This window comes from Typopeltis vanoorti, chromosome 14, assembly GCF_054136105.1.
Source record: "Typopeltis vanoorti isolate ZY-2024b chromosome 14, IOZ_Tvanoo_1.0, whole genome shotgun sequence".
Taxonomy (NCBI): Eukaryota; Metazoa; Arthropoda; class Arachnida; order Uropygi; family Thelyphonidae; genus Typopeltis; species Typopeltis vanoorti.
In genome coordinates this window covers 92,239,159-92,264,739 of record NC_143562.1, presented here as the reverse complement: position 1 = coordinate 92,264,739, position 25,581 = coordinate 92,239,159, and the positions used below count along the sequence as shown (strand labels likewise).

The 25,581-nt window shown below is 33.9% G+C and overlaps 1 protein-coding gene across 4 annotated transcripts in view; it reads left to right on the top strand.

The window, feature by feature from the left end:
* Positions 1–15,481, top strand: part of LOC150099760 (protein FAM193A-like) — a 342,566-nt gene extending 327,085 nt beyond the window's left edge. For all 4 annotated transcript variants that reach the window (XM_090403637.1, XM_090403636.1, XM_090403635.1 and 1 more), the window contains exons 19-21: positions 177–249; positions 2,951–3,032; positions 15,043–15,481. In XM_090403637.1, coding sequence (XP_090259763.1) covers positions 177–249; positions 2,951–3,032; positions 15,043–15,169 — 282 coding nt within the window. In that variant the 3' untranslated portion in view covers positions 15,170–15,481. The remainder of the gene's footprint in view (positions 1–176; positions 250–2,950; positions 3,033–15,042) is intronic.
* The last annotated feature ends 10,100 nt before the right edge of the window (positions 15,482–25,581 follow it).

Genomic DNA, 25,581 nt, shown 5'->3' with positions numbered 1-25,581 from the left:
CGGAGGTCTCCTCTCAGTTATACAGCTTTGACCCTGAAGCACCCCTCTCCCAATCTTATTCTTTTAATTTGATAGCTACATTTAATTTATGTATAAAGAAAATTATTTTTACTTCTGTTAGATTAAATGTTGATTGATATGCAAGTGTAATAATTATTGAAAATTTTTATCTGCAGAATTTAAAACTTACTACAAAGAGTAAAAAAAAAAATAAGAAGAAGAACTGCTTGGAGGATATTACTTCACCTGGTAAGGCATCTGCATAAAATAATGCAGTTTTATACGTTGTTTTTGTCATATATGTACTTTCATATTTGCTTTTTAAGGATTTTATGTCACCGCATTCACAGCTATGCAACTTTACATCCATTTCAGTTTGAATCAGTCTTTTATACAGTCTTTCTATTGAAATGCAGCTTGTATGTAGCACACAAGTCTTTTTCTAGCGGAACCTCTCTCTTTCTCTAGAAGGCATGATTTGATTCACTGAGTTTTTAATGGTTATTTATACAACTAAAAATAGATGAAATATGTTTCAAATACTGATATTTTGTTGGATTTCAAACCAACATAAATTTATAGGAGCACAGAATAATTTGTCGTGGTATGCAGTCAATAGCATTTAGTGTTGGAAATAATTTGAATTATAATGGAGGGAGGAAAAAAACCCTTGATGTCCTATTTTGGCCATCTTATGTTCAATAAAAAGAAAATTAGTTTTGGAAGACAGTCATTTTAAAGACCAACTCCGACCCAACAGATGTAAGCTTGGGTGTTGAAAGTTTTTTTTGCTTGGTTATACTATAAATTAAAGATGCCAAGAAATTATATTCATGGTTTAATCATTTATGCAAGTGTAAGCAAACAAAGTTTGCATGACTGGGCTACTTGTATATAAAGGCTAATGACTTCACATCACTTGCCTTAGTATCCCATAATGCAAAGCTGTGCATTATGGCCAGGGCTACTACCCAGACTGGTTTCAACCTTTATTTGAAGTCTCATCAGTGGGACCTAGAAGTGATACCAAGGTTGAAGTAATGCAGAAGTCATATTTCCATATACAAGTAGTCAAAGGTGTCACACCTTATTACTAAATTACTCTGGATTAAAGATAGATGTCGAAAAGTTTTTCACTTGGTTATAAATTAAAAAAATTTTTTTTTAAATATTATAAATTAAAAATGCCAAGAAATTATATTTTTGGTTTAATCCTTTATCCAAGTGTAAGTAAACAAATTTTGTGCTTGAGGTAACTTCACGACTGGGCTACTTGTATGTAGAGGCTAATGACTTCACATCACCTACCTCAGTATTCCATAATGCAAAGCACTTAATGATCTTGCTGTATCATGTCTCTTCTATAGGTAATTCCATGGGCATTGCTCCACTGATCTGGCTGTTACTATCCCTCCACTTTCCTCTAATAGTGTATGAATATGTATAGATGTCGATCAACATACATACAGTTCAACTCCAAACTCATCAAACCAACATCTTATCCTCTACCTGTATATTTGAAATGCTACTTAACTGGGCTTATGGTGTAGTCATATCAAAAATAGAATACCAAATGTTTTGCCATGTTTGTCTAGTAAGGTGCTAGATTTTATTCTTGGATGTAACACAAGTCTTACATCTGTAAACACAACTGTGGTCATTCAGGCTTGGCTGACCATGTCTTGGACACCACCCACAGAGTATCATGGAAGAAAACCACCATGCTCCATCACAGCAAATTCAAGAAAGAGAGACTATTCTTAGAAGCAGCAGCAGCTCTTAGAAATCAACCAAATCTTAATAAATACGGTTGCATTAAGCTTCCGAAAATTTGGGAAACACTCATCACCAGAGATCCTACTTTATATTCCAGGCCACCTACAACCGCCCTTAGAGGGCGCTCCACCTAGACAGGACTTTAGTGTCACCCACGTGGTTGGGTTTAGTATTGTATGATATTTGTGTTATGTTACATTAGTTATTTTTGTAATCCCCATAGATGTCCTAGTGACTAGGACGAAATATAGGAAGTATTAAATTCTTTTTAATCCTTTCTGAGTGTTGTAAAAAATCCATTAAACCTCCAACATTAAGATAATTAGAAAAATAATTATCATTAATGCAGAGAAGATCAATATAGATTTGCAATACGTTATTATTTGTCACCTCCAGGGAGTCCAAAGACTCATCGAGGGAGGACATCTATTCTAAAACTCTTTCTCCACTCACAACTGACCGCAACTACACCAACGCCATCTATCACCGACCACCATCACTAGTTTTTCCACAGACAATCACAAACATCCATGGCCACAGCAGGATTCAAACCCACGCCTTTTGGCTGGGGAGCGGATATACTAACCACTCGGCCGGCCAGGCTGGGCTGGTTATATCACGTATTGCATCTCTTGAAATTGCTTCCTCACAATTACCCTGCTGGTTAAGGCATTATGCAATTCCATCAATTATCAGCAAGCAATGCAAGACACTCAGCCAATGTAATATATTCAGCTCACTGAACAGTACTCATTCTACATTCCATTATTAACTCATGCATTATATACTGCATCTCTTTATTAATATTATGCATACACACATCACTTCTTTTTGTTAAAATGCTTCCATCTTGAAACCTATTGATTAGAATGAGATGGACACAAAATGCTTTGAATGTGGTTTGTTTTGAAAAACATTTGCATTTAAAATATTGTCATTCTTTTATTGAAATCCTGTATTAGATTATATATTGCTTATATCAGTAAAAACTTCTGAGACATTCAATACAAGAACATTAATAATTTAATTTTGAACAGATTTTTATTCAAAATGCTTGCATATTTTATATTTCACTAATATGAATGTTGTGTATTTGTAATATATATTTATTTATAGTCAGCTACAGTGATTGGAATATTTTGTATGTTTTAGATGTGTTTTCTTTTCTTTTTAGATGATGTTTTCATGCCAAAAGATATTGATTTAGAGAATGGTGAGTTAGATGAAATGGAGAGAGAAGTGGAAGCTTTCAAAAGGTATTACATTAAAGAATACTTCTTTGTTATCCATAATTTTCTTTGTATATGTTTCTAACCTAATAATTTTTAAAAATTCCATGTCCATTTCCTTGTTAACTACACATTGCATTAATAAGTGTTCTTTTATATACTAAACTACCTTGAAAAGTAATGCAATTGCATGGGGCCTTTTTTTTTTAATCATATGGTTCAGAGTAACATTGATTATTAAAAAATAAATAAAAATACTCCAGACCAGCATAGTTAGCTGTTAAATAATATAAAACTTCATAACCAAAAATATAAATATTTGTCTCAAATTTGACAGAAATCAAACTCATTTGTGTTTGATTTCTGACATAATATGAGAGGAACATTTTTATAATGACTTTTCAACTTCATACCTCTGTGTAAGCCAGCCTCATTCAGAGAGAGAGTGGATTTTTCCATGCAATTTATTTGCCTAATAGATTTCACTCTAAGCAAACAACTCTATTATGTGCCCATTATGTTCTAAATTCATTTTGCTAGGTGGTTCTCCTCTATAGTGTTTCTCTAAAGCTTTTCAAAAGATATTGCATATGACAAGGAAAGTGGGGCAAGTTATTCTGGATATTAATTTTCTTATCTCGGTCTGGTCAAAATATTTTAACCACCTCTATTGTTTCATAATCAGCCATTCCTTACCAGGTGGTGCTCATATCATAATGAAAGAACAGTGTACCTGCAGTAATCAAGTATGATGTACTGCTCACTTGAAGTTGCTAATCAACATGGAAAGGGATATGATCCGACTGATTTCAAGAAAAAGCATAATTGAAGGGTTGTAGTAGTATCCAGACAACTGCCACTATTGTAAGCTGTTTGCAAAGTGTTCCAAGAGTAAATGGATACTGAGCAGAACAGCAGCTGCTAAGCTAATGATAAGCATATATGCCTCATTGGTGCTCTTGGCGAATGCTGGTTGTCTAATCTTGTGTTGGTTCATAGATGAAAAACTGTGGAATGACTGACCATGGATTGTAACTAGATGATGAATGAATATGTTTCCTAAACCATTGTCGTTAATACACTCCTCAATGTGGGCATCCAAAATAGGCACCTAGTCAAGGTGCTCGTTATACCTAATCATCGACAATCTGCATCTGAGAGATATTGGGCCATTGAAGAAGACTAGGAAAAAAGTTGCTTTTTCAGATAAATCTCATTTCCCGCTATAAAGGAAAATATCCACAATACCATGCCATAACACAGCATCATTATGGTATTGGGGGGGGGGGTCCTATAAGTCGTTTTGAGTCCTGATATCCATGGCAAAGGTATGTTCCAGCAGGATAATGCACTGTCACCTTACTGATATTGTTTGATAGTACAGGTATCCCTTGATTAACCCGATTAATTAATCCCTCGATGTTACCGCATATATCAAAATCATGTTAATTAAATATAATAATCAATGGTAAAAATTACAATTCGTCCATGATCAATTACTGTATTAATAATTCGTTTTATATGGTACTCTTTTAGGAAAGATAAAAAATGAATGCAAAATAAATGTTTAATAAATGCTTGTACCTACATTAGTTACTGCAATTTTTTATCAAAAAAAGTTATCAAGAGTCGTTTCAACAGTTTTTGTTTTTTCTTATCAGCATAAATTCTATGATAAGAAACAAAATGACTCTCTAGACCTCAGCAAACAAGCATTCTTCGATTAACATCTGGATCTATATCCATTACTTGCTGCTTAAGCAATTCTTAACTGCGAAATATTCCATCCAGTTCTTTGATTGTTATCTCCTTTGAAACCTCATCTTCACATTCCACTGGTTCGTTGTCTTCATATGTGCGTTGTTGATCACTTTCAAGAAGATAGTTGTCACTGAAATCTTTTGAATCCAATAATTCTTTAACATCTGCTGCATCAAAACCAAGGCCTTCACCAATTGCAATGATTTCTTCAACCAAGTTGTTCACAGGATTTTAAAAACCACTTAAGTCATTAGTGCATTCTGGCAAAGGTTTTTCCAAACTCTCATGCAGCTAGAAGACACTTGATCCAACGAGTCATGAATGTTTTCAATCGTGTGTTTAATGTTAAATTTTTTCCAGAATTCTTGAAGCGTAATCGCATTTTCTCCCGTTATTTCTACTGCCTTTGAGAATGTCTTTTTAAGAAAATAGACTTTGAAAGTTGCAATGATATCCATGGGTTGTAGCAATGATTTCGTATTTGGTGAAAAAAAATAAACTTTCCCATTCTCACACAGATTATTATTAAGAGAATTTGGATGACCAAGTGCAGTATCTAAAAGCAAAATAGCTTTGAAAGCTAAATTATTTCTCTTGCAATAAGCTTCAACTGTCAGACAAAAATAAGACTTAAACCAATCTTCGAATATACCTTGGGTAACCCAAGCCTTCTGAATCGCCCACCAAATTACAGGTAAAGAGTTTTTTTACATCCTTTTAAAGCCCTTGGATTCTGAGTTTGATAGACAAGCAGTGGCTTCGCTTTAAAATCTCCATTAGCATTCCCTTCAAGCATAACAGTTAAGCAGTCTTTTGATACTTTATGCTAGGCTGTGCTGCTCTTCTTTTTTTGATATAAAAGTTGAGCAGCACAGCCTAGCAAAATTTGGTGGCAATCATAATCATTTTCTTCAGTGATTTTTGGCAGCTCAGCAGTAAATTATCGAAGCATTAAATTTACTGCTCAGCAGTAAATTATCGAAACAATTGGAGCTTGTAATACACCTGTTCTTAATGCTTAATGGAAGGAATGACATCATCATGCTCACGACTTTCTTTCTCTTGGCCAGGAAACACTCCTCGAGGCTTGCATGTTTTTGAGTGGTAAATTTAAAGGCCATTAATTAAAACTCTTGCCAAATATATAAAGGGATTGTCACAATTAATTTCACTGCATTAAGCAAGGCATACCTGTAGTTTGTCAAACATAATGGAAACTTCCAGATGTTACCATGGCTGCTGAATTCTCCAGATTTAATCCTGTAGAATAAATCAAGGATTAATTGTGTGGATTGAGAGATCTAGCACTCAAATCCTCCATCCTGAATATATTCATGCCATGGGAAGTGACATTGCTATGTGGTACAGTGTATCTCCTGCCACATTCAAAAATTTTATATTCTCTATGCCATATCACATAGCAGCAGTCCTGGTGCCAAGGGGGCCTACAGTCTATTAGGACAATGTTCAGTTTGACTGGATAAGGCAATGCAAAATGTCACATTTGACTTTTGTATCCTTGCAAAAAATTAAGTCAAAAAATTTTAATTGATATTTACCAGATCAAGTTCTTGATCTGGTAAATATCAATTACCAGATCAAGTTATGTCACAAATGGAAACATCTTTCCTCAAGCTGTGCTTTATCATTACAAAAAATAAAATGTCTTCCCTCAAAAAATATTTTATAACACACAAAAGCCAGCCATTCTTAATCTCATACAGTATTCTCATTATCTAGCTTTCAAATAACTGGAAACTCGGTTTAGGGATACTTGAATGAGTTAACCGACTTTTTAACTACACATTCATGTAACTGGAAGAAAATTAATTTTTCAATGTGAGCAGATAATTGAAAGATTGTGCATAGAGTATAATATCTGCAAATAATAGTTTTATTTATTTGTTAATTAATAGCTGTAATGGAACATGTGCACTAGACATATTAAAGTAAGTTTCATGGTTTACACATGTAGCAAAAGTTATGTAGAATTTATTCAAAAACTCCAATATATTTCATCCATTACATAGGATAATTAAATAATTGTCCCATGTAACATTAATTACCATATTTTTCGATAGATAATATGCACCTAATGTATGACACACACTCTCAGCATTTTCATCATTCCTTTTGCTGTATAGATAATGTGCATGTGCCAACTAGCGGTAGAGTTGGGAAGTACAGACAGAGGATGGAGAAAGTAGTGTTCGTGAATTCCCGTAAGTTTTGACATGCCTAGTTCTAGGACTGTGAATCTGAAGGGCTATAAATTCCGGGGTTATGAAATTTTGGTTGGAGAATGTGTGGCGAAAGAGAAAAATGGCATATTTCGACCCAAAATCTTTGTTAGTGTTGGATTCGTATAGGGCACACACAACAGCAGAAGTTAAAACAATTGTAAGTAAATATTCCAAATTGGCCATCATTCCAGGTGGTTTAACAAAAAACTCCAACCCCTTGATCTTGCAGTAAATAAACCATTCAGAGACAATTTGCGGGCTAAGTGGGAAGACTGGATGATGAATGGCATCCATGAATATAACAAAACGGCAGATGAAAAGAACGTCATATAAAGATATAGTTATGTGGATTGTAGAAAGTTGGGCTGCTGTAAGTGAAAACTGTGTTAGAAATGGTTTCATTAAATCACAAGGGAATGCAGTTGTGTCCGGTGACAATGATTATGAAGCTGAAGAAATACCAAACAAAATTTTTAACGCAGTTGATTCTTTCAATATCGAGTCTGACGAAGAATTTTTTGGATTTGAATAGTATAATGTTCAATAAATATTAAGTAACACTTCTACCTTAGTTTTGTTATTACATTTGATTTACCTCTCATACCTTTTCAAATGTATACTGCTCATGTTCATTTTAAATGAATTTAAACTTTTTTTGTATAGATAACACACGCGTTATCTATCGAAAAATACGGTATTTAATAATTATTAAAGCCAGCAAAGAGGCTGCAGGTTCGAATCAGACCTAGGGCATGGATGTTTGTGATTGTCTTTCACCTTCATACATTCATCCATACAAATATGTATACACTCTCCTAAGATGGAGTGGGTCACCACAGGAGAAGTAGACCCATCCCTCCTGCAATGGGAGAGGCCTTCACCCAGCATTGGGGAAGTTACAGGCTGTTTTCATTCAATGATTATTAATTATTTACTTATTAGTATTTTATGTATGGTAATCCAACTGCATATAAGAAGATAGCTTGTTTTTCTTCCTTAGTCACTAGATCTCTCTCTCACACACACATTGCTGCTGAGCAAAAAATGATCTGTGTGCATGTGTCACTTGTCATGAGCCAGCCAAAAAATCTTTTTTTTTAATGCAAAAAATGTATTGTGAAAATTGTGCAAATGAATGTAAACCTGTGATAACTTGTTATATCTTTTATTGTACAACTGACTTCATAACAGGTGATTGAGTAATTTTTTAGCTGATCATTTTCAGATGGTCACTGTTGAAAATTTTATTGTTTTGTGATGGTTGTAGTAAATTATTTATCCAAAATTTTGAATATTTAACCTTTGGAATTAATAATTGATTATTAATTCTCTCCATTCTTCTAGGAAAGAAGACTGTTGTACTTTGGTATGCATTTGATATCTCAAAAAATTTATGCAAATCAAAATTGCTTTGCACAACTGCATGTCACTTATTCAAAGAGCAGTATCTTTGTAAATTGAGGAGTAGTGAATAATATTATAAATTGACAGAGTGCACAAATGCAAAGGATGATGTGCATTTGTTAAAGCCTCTTACTTTATTTTCTTTACTTTCCTGATCCCCAAGTAAACAATACTGGAATCCAGTCTTGTTTGCATTCAGTATTTCTGAATGCTAATGGTGTCGGGTTTTATCCTAATATCCTCATTTTTAATATACTTCTGCCATTGATGCTGTCAACTCTCCCAATTTTTCTTAGAACTCTCATATCTGCAATCTTCAGTCTTTGAAGTGTTTTATTGCTAATTCAGCTCTCATATTCAGAACTTAAAATTGCTTTGAAGACTATCTTGTATATGGCTAGTTTAGTTTTGAATAATTTCTCTTTTATTCAATATATTTATTATTATTTTTTTTTATGTGATTCCCATTCATGAAAGGTTGTAAGCCTATAGTATGTTGGTATTGTAGGCATATTTAATTGGCCATTTAGTGAAAGAAAATCCTCCCCCAAAAATGTAAACTAGAAAAAAAAATTCTGTTCTCTAGAAGCAGTACAGGCCATTCACAAAACGAGAACTGAAAGATGCCTTTTGCTTAAATGTTGCCCAACTGCTATTGGATCAGGTGACATACATTATGAGATGACCAAACATCTGTCACCATCTGCCATGGATCAACTTCTGTACCTATTCAACAGTTCGCCCCCTCCCCAAATCTTTCCAGAAACCCTGGCAAAGATGATTATTTGTTGCTTTTCCTAAGCCAGGGAAGGATCCAAAATCCCCAATAAACTACTGACCAATTGCTGTGACATGCTGCTTCTTTAAGATTGGGGGGGGGGGGGTAACTGTTGCCTTTTATAGTTTCTAGAGAGAAACAACCTATTTTTCCAGAACACAATCTGGTTTAAGCAATATCAGTCACTCAACAACAATCATCTTGTCTGACTAGAAGCATTATTTAAAGATGTCTTTTTGATTACATCTTTAAATATCTTCTTGACATTGATATGGAAAGAAGTGTACTGCTTAGAGATTTTGAATGTTGAAAGACCTACACAACTTTGGTCTTTGGAGAGAACCTCCCTGTTTTTACCAACAACTTTTTATTCAACTGAATCTTTCAAGTCCAAGTGGGAACCTCTCTCTCTCTCTTGACTGTATACCCAAGAGGAGGGAGTCCCACAAGGTTCAATTTTGAGTGCCACACTTTTTGCAATCAAGGTTAACTCAGTATCCAAACTGTAAGTAATGCCCTCTATGTGGATGACTTTACCATCATCTGTTATTCATGTAATGCGAGTATCATATAGTGACAAAACTTCAGCAAAGTATCGACCATCTTTCAAAATGGACACTCATGAATGGGTTCACATTTTCTTAGCAGAAAACAGTGTGCATGCATTTTTGCGTGCAGATGCAGTCTTCATCCCAATTCAGAAACCCAGACTAGTTGGACTAGCACAAACTGTAATCTCAGTTGCAACAGAAGCCAAATTCTTTTAACTCGGAAACTTACTTTCCTCTAAGTTTATTCTGCCAGAGAGAGAGAGAGAGAGCACACTGCAATTGGTTGGATCCTTTCCACCATCAAGCTAAAAGAAGAATTGCAACTGAAGCATTTCAAACTCATTTATCACTAGTCTCTGCTTCAAGGCAAATGAACTACCCTTGTCACATCAACACTTGTTTCTGTTATACGCTACCAAAATAAAATCCCCCCCAAGACCATCCCACATGGCTAGTAATTTTTGTCCATGGTGGGACAATCTGTACAATACTGATCAGACTGCCATATAATCTTTTGGGATAAAAGTACTCTAAGAGTGCTTTTTAGAAGCTCCAGATATTAAGGTAGTATATATATATATATATGAATACAATGGCCATAGTGTATTTCATGGCATTTGTGTAATATTGTTGATGATATACCTTAATACCCAACATGACTAATAACAACCTTCATTACATCAAATTGTTAGTCTATGCAGAGACTAAATCGGAAGTTGTTCTAATTGGCCATTTAGTGAAAGAAAATCCTCCCCCAAAAATGTAAACTAGAAAAAAAAAATTCTGTTCTCTAGAAGCAGTACAGGCCATTCACAAAACGAGAACTGAAAGATGCCTTTTGCTTAAATGTTGCCCAACTGCTATTGGATCAGGTGACATACATTATGAGATGATCAAACATCTGTCACCATCTGCCATGGATCAACTTCTGTACCTATTCAACAGAATTCAACAGTTCGCTCTCCCCCCCCCCCCCCCAATCTTAAAGAAGCAGCATGTCACAGCAATTGGTCAGTAGTTTATTGGGGATTTTGGATCCTTCCCTGGCTTAGGAAAAGCAACAAATAATCATCTCTGCCAGGGTTTCCAGAAACCCTGGCAAAGATGATTAGTCCCACAAGGTTCAATTTTGAGTGCCACACTTTTTGCAATCAAGGTTAACTCAGTATCCAAACTGTAAGTAATGCCCTCTATGTGGATGACTTTACCATCATCTGATTGGCCATTTAGTGAAAGAAAATCCTCCCCCAAAAATGTAAACTAGAAAAAAAATATTCTGTTCTCTAGAAGCAGTACAGGCCATTCGGCTCCACATAGGTCACCGTCATCTTAAACACTCACTCCTTTCTGTTGTGGAGATGGCTGATGATATGTCTGTGTGAGAGTTTTATGGTACTGATTAAACCCTTTAACTGCTACGATCGAGTTAACTCGATTTGAACGGTTGATGCGCCTCCCATATTCAAACTTCACGGGTAGGTTCCTCCATCTATTGCCAACCAATTGAAGTTTATTTGACTTGAATTTCTGTTCTTGTATGACATCTAAAGAGAAAAATTTGAACTGGTGCAACTAAACATATTAAGCGCCTCCGTAGCGCAATTGGAAGAACGACAGTACATTGCGCCCTTCAATTGGAAAAAGGCCTAAATTCGATTCTCGTTGTGATGGGAGGAATCTTCTTATATGGACTTTTTCAATCGAAGGTGAGTTAGCTGATCTCATATGGAGGTAGTAGGGTTTTTCTCTCGGAAACTTGGGTTTTTCAGCCCGCATACAGACAAATCAGCCCTTCAGAACACATGCAATTTACAGACAAAAAAATACTAGTTGTGGTGGAGAGCGGTAGATGGCATTAATGTGGATGATTGGTAGATTCGGGTGGAGACTGAGAGTTGTACGGTAGGTGTCCTCCTGCGATGAGTCTTCTGACTCCTTGGAGGTGTCACGAATAATAATAATAATAATATGCAGCACGATGCATAAACCACATGACTACGGGGATTTCTGGAATGTCACAATATGGCATCAACCAGTAAATATCTGCGTTATCTTACTGATGATCAAATTGATGAATTGTTAACAACAAATGAGTCAGGAGAAGAATTGTCTGAGTTAAGTGAATTGTGTACTTCAGATGAAGAAGATCCTGGTGGTTCTACATAAATTAATGTGTGTAATTTGCATAATCAAGTGGACACCGCTTAATTTTATAAAACACTATTATTGCCATTTTTGTAAGTGAACAAGTGAATATCAAGAATGTACGATGCTGTACGGACGTCTTACTTCAGTAAGAATTTTAATTGATTTTATAAATTTTTTGCAATACCATGCCATGCCATAGACCATGGCAAACAATGTTAGTAGAATATAAAGTCAGCAGTTAAAGGGTTAACCATCATTCACATTTTAATTAAATGCCCTTGTTTTATCAGTGTGAATAAATATTCTATTCAATTTCATAATCCACCTTAGCCCTATATGCTCAGGCAGATTTTATCAGATTCATGAAGTACTTTGTTGGATGTGCTGTATCATATACAAAAGAAGCTGACATTGATATCAAAATTTCAAACCTAACCAAGTTTAAAAACATACAAAAATAAAAGTTTATCAAGTTTTCGCAATATCTTCTCTACTATATGGAAGTGAATTACAGACCATGAAAACTGTGGAAGAAAAAAGAATAGACTGTGCAGAAATGAAATTCCTAAAATAGGACAGAAGGCTGTACTCTCTGGAGGGGAAAAAGAAGCACATAAATACTTAAAGAACTAAAAATAGCCTCAGTATTAGACTAACTATACAGATACCGAAAAAAGTGGATTAAAAATGCTGAAAGAAAGAAAGGACATAGAAGTCAGCCAAGGAAAAGATGGAATGAGACTGGAACAGAACATCAATATTTATCATTGTATATATATATATATATATATATACACAATGTAGATAACGTTCATTTTTTTTTTTTTAAATGATTTTTAATTCATTTTATATATTATTGTTGTTGTTTATATAACAGCAATAGCATATAACAGTCTCAAATTATGGGATTTGTTTTCTTTTGCACTGGTTTCCACTCACAAACATGAAACCAACTTTGAGCAATATTGGTTTTAGTGACATGTGCCTCCTGTTATAAATATGAATTTATTTCTTGGAGTTCATGCTGATGCCACCCTTTGATGGATAAGTCTCTTGGTGAAAGGCTGATAATATTACTTGATTTAGAAAATTTCTTTGGCTAAACAGCTATTATTCAGCAGTATCGAATTGACCACATTGGGTTATGAAATTGAAGCACCGTTTGCCTGTGGAATATGAAACATGCACAACTTGCCAATATTTTCAGTTTCTATCATATTTGGTGGTGGTATTTTGTTTCATTTAGGATTATAAACTAAGTTTAATTGCTTCTAAAAAAAGTATTTATATATATCGGAATATGATAATTTGGCAATACAAGGGAGTACAATTTACTTTTAGTATTAAAGCTGAAAGTTAAATGTTTCCTGTTTAGTTATGGTTAATTGTAATCAGTGCTTACATTTAGTAGCAGAAATAAATAGAGGACTGTCAAATTGCATATAGAAAAAATAATGGAATAAAGTGCTGCTGAGAAAATATGAAAGATTAATATTAAAAATGAAATTATTAGAATAGAATGGATCAAGAATGGAAGGCACTTATATTTCTTGAAGTGAGCATCCATGGAATGGATAAATAAATCATTATTCTAAATGTCAAAGAAATTCTTAATTATAAGTATTATTTTTTCCTTCTTATTTGTAATGATATTTGCAATATGGTTTTCATTTTGATTAGTATAATTTAGCTGTGCAATTTGCAAAGATTAAATCCCATGTTTATGGCTAGATAGCTTGCACCTTATTCTAAAATGGGATCCAAGATAGGAAGAAACAAAGGCATTTAAAACATCTAGAGATTGAAAAACTATATGTGAGTAGGGGAGGAGTTTATCTTTTGAAGAGGGGGGGGGGAGTTGAGAGTTTATTGGTAGGTATAAAAATAGCTACTAAATCATATTTCTTCAAAATTCTGGAAATTGGTTTCTGAAATGGCTGCAATGTATTGGGGGCTGGAACTCAGTATACTGTTTCCTTGTTGTTTAGGTTTGATTTGTAGGCATCAAACAGATGTTGTGTAGTCCTTTCTGAGAAGCCATTTAATTTCATATATCGTTTGATATTTGTGAGTTCTTACTGTAAGTAATGAGGAGTTGAACAATTAGTCTTAGCTCATATATTGGAATATATGGAATTAAAGACTTGTCTTTTGAGAAGGATGGTGTGCAGATTAAGTCCAGTGAAAGTGCACTTTCGAAATTACAGATGGTCTGTAATTTCCAGACTGAAATATGTCCTTATAATGAAATAAATTAGTACTTTTATCTTGTGTTTGCATGTAAATAATTCATATAACCTTATGAATTATTTACTCTTAAAGAAAGAACTAGAGATAATGGAAGCTGTTAAGTTCATTAAAATGTAAGGAATTCACATGAAATAGATAAATTGAGAAATAATGGCTCTAAAAGCAAAATCTCTTAAAAATGGCATGTATTTCCAGAGACAGGTAATAACAGCAGTACAGTATGATTTTAAAGAAAGCCACTTTATTTTATTTTGACTTAAGTGATGAAAAGAAATGAACATTAAAAATAAATAAATAAAATGCTTTAAGAACATTTTTTATTTGTGTTAATTAAGAAATCTTAAATTAATAAATCCATGTAAACATGTCATGTATTTTTAAGTATAATATGGATTTCTTCTCAGGCATTATAGTTTTGTATTCCAAGTATTAGAATTTAAACATTGCTCAAACATTTTGACATAATGAAAATTTTTTTTGATTTGTTTTCTAGAGTAAGTTCTGAAGATTGTTTGTAGAAGCCTTTAGTGAAATATATATTCCTTATTTTTCTTACTTTATCACCCTACTTTATGTGTCTGTGTGTGTGGATAAGATTAGTTTCTCATTGGCTTCTTTTGTTGCGTTTCTTAATTGCTGTCTGATACTATTGGGCAAATTCCTGATTTTTATACCATGGAGTACTTTACTTTCATCCTAAACAGGCACTTCTGTTTTTTTTAAAAAAAAAAAAAAAAAAAATACCTTGGTAAATATGGAAGTCCTAATTTCTGTCACCCCTTACTCCCTTAAAAATGACAATTTAGTTATTAGGTTTTATGGCAACTATTCTGCCAGAGTTTAAAGTTTATTTCTCTTTATTTATATTTTCATTACCTAATACTGTTTTTAAATTTTTACAGGTTTTGTTTAAATTCTGTTCCTCTTGCTCAGAAGGAAAAAGTCAATGTTAACTTAAAAGAAATTATTTCAAAGAAGAAAGCTTCATTTGGATCTAGTGCTCTGTCTCTATCCAATTCGAAGTGTTAATTCTGACGGATATATTGTACAAAAATTCTTACCGATTGACTGGTGATAGAAACATCATCATTGTGTATATGTGTATGCGTGCACATACTTTGTGCACTGATGCAAAGGACACCTTATTTCACTAAGACATCTGCAACTGCCTGCTGTATAGAAACAACCTTTGATTCAAGAATCAATCATTTAATAGACCAAGAGATGCTGACAGTGAATATTTGATAGACTGCTGTGCCACAGACATTATTTTGAATTGTCTTTTGTTATATGTCACTTATGTTTTTGTTAAGAAAAAACATTAAATTCAGATTAATATGATGGCTTTTTGTCTTTACTTTATAATATACATACATGCAAAAAATTTAACTGGCTATGATTACTATTTATTCTTTATGTACTTTGTGTTTTCATGCGTAAGCATATTTTCATGTAAACATGAAAGATGAGCAGATTCTTTTTTTTTTTTTAATCATTTAGAAAATTCAGGTAATTTATGAGAAACGGTTGAGAATTGTGGAAGAAAAGCTTGGTGAAGAAGCTGGATTCAGGCCAAATAGAGGCTGTCAGGATCAGATCTTCACTTTAAGACAAATTGTTGATAAAGCATGGGAATATAACAAAGATCTGTATTTAAGTTTTGTCGATCTGGAAAAGGCATATGACAAGGTGCCAAGAGAGAAGCTATTCAATATACTGCAGTTATATGGTGTCAATGGGGCATTATATCAAGCAATACTTAGTCTTTATTTGAGTTGTAAGTCAGCAGTTAGAATTGAAGGAAGTACAGGAAGATGGTTTAATGTTAAATCTGGTGTGAGACAAGGATGTACATTATCCCCTCTGTTATTCATTATCTATATGGATCACATTATGAAGGAAAGTGGTATTAAACATGATATCAAAATTGGAGATGTTAATGTCAGCTCTTTGCTTTATGCAGATGATGTTATACTTCTAAATAAATCCGCTACAAGTCTGCAAGATTCTCTGACTAAATTGAATAGCTGTTGTAATAGATATGGTATGAAGGTCAGCAATAAAAAGACAAAGACAATGAAAATAGGCAGAATCATTGAAAATGTCAACTGTGTTGTGAATGGAGAACCTGTGGAACAAGTAAAACATTTCAGCTATTTAGGCACGATTTTTAGTGAAGATGGTAAATTAAATATAGAAATAGACAACAGAATCAGCAAAACTGGTATGGTGGGAAGTCAATTGAATAAATTCATATGGAATAAGAGAGAAATTAGTCGGAACACTAAATTAGCTGTATACAAGACAGTGTTCAAACCAATTTTAACTTATGGATCCGAGAGCTGGGTCAGAAGTAAAACACTTGACCAAAGACTAGAGACCACAGATATGAGAGTCCTGAGAAAGATTATAGGCGTGAACAGATGGCATCAATGGCAGTATCATATTAAAAATGAGAATATTAGGAAAGAACTTGACATTGTCAGCATCCAGTAATGCATTAGCAGAGTTAATCTCAGGTGGTATGGTCACTTAAACAGAATGGGCGAGGAAAGATTAGCAAAACAAGTGTTCTCTGCCAGGTTGGCAGAAAAACGACCTAGAGGAAGACCAAGATATAGGTGGATTGATATGGTACAAAGTGCCTTAGACAATAGAAATATAAGATCTGATAATGTTGGAGTCTTGACAAGTTACAGACTGATTTGGAGGAAGATTGTAGATAGGAAGTTAGTAATGATGTAAATTTTTCATGTAGTACTATCATATGCTGTAAACTCCTTGAGGGTACATGTCAGGAATTTGATGATGATGATGAGGTAATTTATGAACTTCTAACTCTGTAAGGCATCTATCTATATTGTATATGGTCATATATGTAATTAAAAAATTATATTTATATATATCATGGGCAAGAAGGTCATGGACAAATATCTGAATCAGGCTCCAACAGTTGTATTAATATTTCACATTTTCTCTCTCTTATTATAGGATATGTTGGGATAATCAGTGTCAAACATTTTTAAGACATTCTAATGTGTGCGGGGGGAATCATGGCACTCATTCACAGAATTTAATTAAAACTTTACCAATGAGCAGCTGTTTTAGAGAGTAGAAACAAGTAATTGTTCTTTAATATTTTGAACTTCTTTTTGTTTGCAGGAGGACACACACAACAGACTAGCTACTGTAGCACACAGTAATGAACATGCCTCAATACTATACTGCAGCATTCTTAATATATGCTTTTTAAACCGACAGTTAAAATGCTTGCAGTGTAGATCCAAAGACTTCTAAAAATCTCTCCAGTTCCCCATTACCACTGTTACCATTGTCAAGTTCTATGTAGATTTTTTTATAATTGGTAGTTTGTATGCAAATAAATTAGGTTAATGCCTGCTTTGAGTATATTTCTAGTAACAGGACTCTGTTTTATATCAATAGCAATGTGCAGTATATCAGATAACTTATTTGAAATGAAGTTAAGTTCAATAAGATTCTTCTCTTTTTGTATTGAGTTAAAATAAAGAATTCTGTGCAGTTCTTTCATTCTTTATATTTCTTATTTGGGTCATTCCATGTGAAATACTCAGATTAAAAATTAAAGCAGCATAATTTTGTATTTTGATGAAAGTGAGTTATTATTATTATTATACGGGCACCTTCATGGAGTCCGAAGACTCATTGCGGGAGACCCAATCTATCATACCTCTCCTTGAACCCATTAACAGAAAAAACACAACTACCTCTAGCAACCCATTCACTACTCTCCAAGCAACTCACCTTTATTCAACTTCCAGGAATGGTCCCTCTAGTGAAGTGCCAAAACATTTCATCTGCATCTATCCTATAAAATCCTTTAAGCAACTTAAATGTTTTTATCATATCCCCTCTTTTTCTCCTATCAACCAACTTTTGCAATCCACACACCTTCAGTCTATCCTATTCAATATAACATATTCAGTCTATCCCCAAGAAACCCAGGGGACCAGACTTGAGTACAGTAATCCAGATGTGGGCGTATCAAGGCCTTATTAAAGAGGAATAACTTCTTTATCTCTACTTGTTAATGTGTTCTTCAATAGCTATGTAATCTTATTGGCTACCTTAGCAATATGTACTGTAAATGTTCTTTTAAACAATCTGTCCTCTGTCTACCACCACCACCCCTAAATCTTTAGTTTCATCTATTTCCTGGAGTACAGTGCCATCAATATGATACACAGCTTGTAATCTCTTTATCCCAAAATGCATAACTTTACATTTCTTGACATTAAACTGACACCCATTAACTTTTGCCCATACTGACAGCCTATTCAAATCTTCCTGCATGCTCTCCACATCACCTTGATTAACTATTACTCTACTAATTTCACGTCATCAGCAAACAACTGAATATTTCCTTATAGGTCATTTCCTATATCATTTATGTACAAATTAAACAGCAATGGTCCCAGCACTGAACCTTGTGGCACACCACTGGTCACCAGTTTTTGCCTCGAATCTACCCCTTCATATACCACTTTTTGATATCTGTCTAGCAGCCACCCTCTTGTCCATTTAACCAGTGTCATATCCATCCCTATTTGTTCTAATTTGCATAACTGTTCCATGTGGTATTCTGTCAAATGCCTTTGCAAAATCATCATATAGCCATTTCCTTTATCCAATTCGGCTGTTACTATATTATATAGTTAGTAAATTACTAAGGCATGACCGACCCTTCACAAAGCCATGTTGACCCTCATACAGTATCATATTTTTATCTATCCATTCTTGAATTATCTTTTTTTACCAATTTTTCTAGTACTTTTACCAACGTCTGAGATACTTATTGGTCTGTAATTTGCTACTGTAGTCTTTATGCAGAGGAATAATTTTGTCCTCTTTCCACTCCATTATAACTCTACAAGAGCTGAGACTTAAATTAAACAGCTTAGTCAAAGACATTGCCAGTTCCCTTGCACATTCTCACAAAACTCTAGCTGATATCCCATCTAATCCCACAGCTGTATTTACATTGAGATTCTGCAATATCCTAAGAACCTCTAATTCATCCACCTCTGTTCCCACGTTAGTGCCTGTCACATAGGTTAAAGCAGTAACCACTCAGTAACTCAACTATATTATCTACTTCTGTCTCTTGTGACCATCGTCATTCATTAAGGTTAATCTTCCATAGTTTTCTTCCTCTTACTTGCCACATAACGAAAGAACTCTTTGGGATTTGACTGTCTTATCCTTTAGACAGAATAATTTTTAGATTTTTTTGGCATTCTGCTACTATAATAGCCATTTTTATTGGCAGAGTTACAGAATTTTTAGTGTTGTAGATTTTTAAAATTAAGCACTTATTTCCAGATTTTTCTAGTTTCATTTTTTATTGCCATTTCAATGCTTAAAGGTGTGTATTTTTGATTTCTTATTTGCATTTTAACAAAATAATTATTTCAAGATGTCAGCCACCTGCTTTTGGTGTTCTGAATGCTCTGTTTTCCCAGTTTGTACTCTACCCTTCAGGGTCTGATTTTGTGTATGTTTCATTCATATATAGTGGAATGCGCATACCCAAAATCACATTGAAATATCTCTTGTATGAATTCCCTCAAAATTTGCAAAAAATTAAAAATAGCTGATTTGGAAGCTGAAAGAAGTTATGGGGGGAGGGGATGTCGAATAAAATTTTGAAATATTTATGAGATATACTCTTGATAGGTGACTATAAAGCAAAATTGGTCCCATTCTGTTATTTTCATCCCTTTTAGCTTCGATAACCATTTTGAAATGAAAACTAATTTTTTGTCGCATCTTTCAATTTATTCAGTACATCCTCCCCCAAAAGACAATTTATTTAGGATCATGAGTTGTGTGCCAAAATAATTCTTATGAATGATTAAAAAGAAAAAAAATATATGTACATAAAAAAAAAACATCTAATTGTGAATGACTTTAATCTGTAATTTTTTTATAATTGATTGCATTTCATTTTTTAGAGAGAGAATCGCATTTTAATAACTAAAGTGATAAGATATTATGGTCATCGATGGTTATATGGCTCCTTTCTTGCTTTAAAATTAGATTTGCTAATTTAATCAAGGGAAAGAGTAGGATATAACAGGCATTATATAAAACACTACAATTCTCGTGTCCAAACCTGTAAGAATTGCAACTTGGAAAAACTGCAAACTTGTGGGAGTACATACAAGTTTGAACTTGATTGTCTGTGACTCATCATTCAGTAGTTTGAGACATAAAATAGGATGCCAAATGACATACTATTCCCTCCACTCCTCACTCCAGTTTTATTCAGTCTCATGTTAGCTGCCTTGGTATCAAGTGGAGTGTTCTATTTGTTTTTGTTACTTAAATGAAAATCATTGCTTGGAATCTAGACATTTATCAGTAAGGTCTGAAACATAAAACAGTAGCAAATTATACTTTTCAGAGTTTTGAGAAATCATTGAAAGAAAAGTTCTCCCACTTTGAAAAAATATATTGTTTTAGTGATGGCACATCTGCTCAGTATAAGAACAGAAAGAAACTTTGTTAGCCTGGATAACCACAAAGATTGTTTTGATATGTTTGCAGAGTAGCACATTTTTCTGCCACATCGCATGGGAAGAGCCTGTGTGATGGTACTGGAGTAATCATTAAATTGTTAGCCACAAAGGAAAGATGCCTACTGAATCATAACATCTGGTCAGAAGGTTGAATTTCAGATGATTGGAACAGAGTTCTTATAGTTCCTATCAAAAAGTGAGAATTCCAGACAAATTTCTCCACTAAGTATTCTAGGTAATATTTCTGCAAGTATACTTGATGCTGTGCAAAATTGTAGAAGAGAAATTTGGAGCAGAACAAGTTGGGTTCAGGACAAATAGTGGTTGTCAAGATCAGATTTTCACATTATGACAGAGAGGAGAAATGTGGTGATATAACAAATGGGTACTAATGGTTTGTAGATTCTAGAAAAAAGCATACAAGGTGCTTAGAGAACAGCCTTTTCAAAATGCCACAATTATATGGAGTAAATGGAACATTATATAGAATAATACATAGTTTATATTTAAGTTGTAAGTTAGAATTGAAGGAACAAAATCAGGTGTAAGACAAGGGCGCACACTATTCTCCAGTCTTATTCATCATTTATATGAATCGCATTATGAAAGAAAGTGGCATTAGAGATATCAAGCTTTGCTTTATGCAGATGATGTACTGCTAAACAAATTCAGTGCAAGTCTAAATTGCAAAGCAACTGTAACAAATTGCATGAAAATCAGCAATAAAAAGACCAAAATGATTAAAATATGCTGAAGTACAGAAACTTTCAGCTGTTTTCTCAGTGGTGAAGGTATAGTCCTGTAAAATATTTCACCTATTTAGGAAGAGTGAAGATGGTAAATTAAATATGAAAATGGACAACAGAATAAACTAATTGATCTGGTTGGAAGCTAGTTGAATAAATTTATATGGAATAAGAGAGAAATTAACAATAACAGTGAACTAGCAGTGTAGAAGATAGTGTTCAAACCAGTTTTAAATAGTAAATCTGAGAGTTTGGTTATGAAAAAAGCACCTGTTGATAGAAATTATTAGTAAAGTAAACTTATCCTGTACACCTCTTGAGGGTACAGGAAATTGATAGCAACTAGCCATAATATTGCTATGAATATGCTATAGATTTGCAATATTCCAGGAGTAGATTCACATAAAAAAATAAAAAACTTTGCAGACCACTTGAACTACTACTACTCCTCTTTCATCTCGTATTCTCTGGAACAGCTGACTGCCAAAATTTCCCCAAGTCTTAGCAATTCAAAAAAAAAGATGCTAGGCCTCCACTTAAAATTCTATAGACTGCAACTTCTGTTTGGACTTTTTTGTATGTGTGTGGAGGAAACAATGGATAATTCATACAAAGGTACAGTGATTGAATCACTATACCTTTTCCACAATAACCATATCCTTTCCAGTTTTGCTGTTTTATTTCCATAACTATGCCATGTATCAACCATTTAAAAGTTAGCAAAAAATGTTATGAATGTTGTAGCTTGTGACTGCTTTGAATTATTTATATATTTTCCTTAAACATTAAGGAATAATTAACCTTATTTATTTGCTAAAATGGTTATATCCCAGGTGTCTGCTATAAAGGATCCACGTATCATTTATCGTAAAAGGAATGTGAGGTTTCTAAGTTGATATACACAGTTTTCATGGGGAGAGACACTTGATGGAAATCTGTTTAAATAAAACACTCATAACCACAGTAAAGATATTTTAATGAAATATTACTGTAAAATGTAGATATTTTAGTTTGTGTATCACTAACCATCAACATCAAATAAGCAAACAAGTAGGAAATGCAAACAAATTAGACCATGCTCATTGTTGGCTTCTCATGAGGGTGCCACTTTGCAAACTGTTAGGAGCTTACACAACATACATTAACAACAATGATAGTCTCACAAATATTGGCTAGGGATTGTCTGTTGAAGTTTAGATTGGGACTGTAGAAAAACTTCAGCAGCCTCTTCGAAGTTTGAATTTATAATTGTTTCTATTATCACTATCATCAGATACCTCCAGAGAATCAAGAACTCATTCACAATAGTTGCACTCACTGCTTCAGCAGGCAAACAAGAACCTGTGCCATTCATTTGCGAGAGAAGAATTAGTTATCATCCCCTTTCTAAAATGCATACAAACTCAACTTCCATAGATAGAAGACAAGTGAGTATTTATCCACTTGTCTTCTCCCCACCTTCCATATGACAAAATTTTATTACCCAGTGTCTTATGACACCCCTTTGAGATGTATATATAGACCTCTCTAATATGACTCTTGTTTACCAGTGTCTGCAGTCCACAAAGATAATATCAGGATTACAGAATGTAAATTATCCTCATAATTTACATTCTGTAATCCTGATATTATCTTTGTAACTTTGTTCCCTCTCTACAGCTTCATCTCCTTAGAACCAAGGAGACCAAATCTACACAGAATAGTCTACGTGTAGTCATATCAAAGCCTTCGAAAGAAGCAAATTGACTTCCTTTTTCCATACACATCAGTGTAGATAAGGAAGTCAGTTTGTGATCAGTGTCCATTTTAGCATTGCAATTATCCTCTGAGTAATATTTGCAGATTTTGCTATGTGACCTTTGAACTTCAGCTTTCTATTCACCATAACTCCAAGGTCCCTGTCCTCGTCGGTTTCTGCAAGCATAATCTAATATAACTTATTGGAAATCTCATCATGCCAAAATGTAGGAGTTTACATTTACTAACATGCAATTAACTGCAATTTTCATGAATTTATAACAAATTTAAAAAGATTAATGTCAGCTGGAAATTCAGAGGACAAATCACCTTTTGTTCCATTTTAAATGATTATGTACATGATATGCAGCTAATTCTCTTTTTACAAGGCTTTTTTTTTTTTTTACACAATTTCAAAATAACACAGTTTAGAAAACAAAAGCAATTCTATTTTTACACTGTATGTTTTGATTTAACATGGTTCAAATGGCACTTATTTAAAATTTTTTTTTTAATCCAGTTCTGTTAAAAAGGCTATTTCCATTATAATTATCATTTCTTAGTACACTACATATGTACTTAAACTTGAATTTTGAGGAACCCCTTGATGTTTTAAATATTGTTACTCTATGCTACAGAATGTAGACAAATGCCAAGTAGAACTTATATAGCGAAATCACAAAAATGTGTTGGTGGCTTTAAAGCAGCTAAGGATCATGTGACTTATTTTGCAGCAATGCTTCAGGAGATCGTATATTAAAACCATTAATCGATCCCTAAGACAGTGGCAGTGAAAGGTGTGGATTTTGATGCGTTACCAGTGCACTTCCAGGCAAATAAAAAAGGTTGGGTTACAAAAGAAATTTTTAATGAATGGTTCCATCAATGTTTTGTTCCAGAAGTTTAATGCTATTTGATGGAAAAAAATCTCGACTTTAAAGTTTTATTGATTATAGACAATGTGCCTGCCCATCCTGTTTTAGAACACCTGAATATGGAATTTTGTTATAACAAGAACATTGTGGCACACAATAAGAACATTCCAATACATTTTGGATAAACTAAATAAGGATAATTTACTGACAGTTATTGATGTAAGAAAGAAATTTTCTATTTTGGATTGCATCAAACTTGCTAAGTTGGCATTATCAAAATTGAAACCATCAACTTTAAATGCATGCTGGAAAGCTACTTGGCCAGAATGTGTGAAAAAGAAAAACCCTGTACCTTTGCATACAACTGAATATTCCAATATCATCAGATTAACACATACAGATGGTGAAGAAGGATTTGATGATTTTTCCCGTACAGATATTGAATAATTGATGGCTGACAAGGCTGTTAGCAATGATGAAATAATAGAAGCTGTCTTTGAGAATCTCAATGAAAAAGAAAAAAACTGATGATGATGACGAGATTCTGCTTGCTGCAGGGTGTGTGTGCGCGTTGTTTGAAAATAACTTATATTGGGTTTTAACATCTGGGACCATTCTTCTACTTTTTTCACATGCACTGTATTCTTTTTTACATGGTTTTCATTTACACAATTTTTTCTGGAACCAATCTACCGTTACTCATATACCTCACAGTGGCACACAAAGGGAGGGGACCGAGCCCCCCCCCCCCCCCAAAAAAAAAGAAAAACGCTTTTGGAAAAAATTTTCCAAATATCTTTTCCTAATTAAAATTCTTTTTTTTTTTTTAAATTTATGTTGTGTCATGTCTTCTATTTCTATACTACTTATGAATTAGCGATCATTGCAGATGCCAGTCATAGGTCATATGCGATGCGTAGTGTGTATTCTCAAATCGTCTACTCAACTTGCCCCCCCCCAAAGATTAAATCCTGAGTGCACTACTGACTGATACCTCGTATATGAGTAACATTCCAGATTGTGCAGCCTATCTTGGTATAATTAGCATGCAACTGAACATCTCCTTCCAATATTATTGTGTAGATTGAACAATAATAGTCCAAGGACTGATCCATAGGATATACCACTCATCACCTTGAGTCTGGCAGATCCCTCTATATGTCTATTAGCTAAATGTTCAGAAAGACCAGACCTGTGGCATTTAACTAAATATAAAATTGGTGTTTTAAAATATGGTATGGTGGGAAAAAAAAAAAAAAAACGTACTGAAATGTTATGGAGAATGTACAAGGAGAAAGGTGATCAGTACACCCATGAGCAGTACAAGGCTCAAGCTAGGAAGGTTTACCAGCATAGTAAGAAAAGCTAAATTGGGTCGTTTAATGGTATATGCCATATTCAGTACCGTTTTTTTTTTTTTTTTCCTCTCTCTTCTTCTTGCCATACTGTATATTTAAATATGGATTGGCCTATTTCTCCAAATTAATCAGGTAAGTTTGCAGTTATGTCTTTTTGTGACTCAC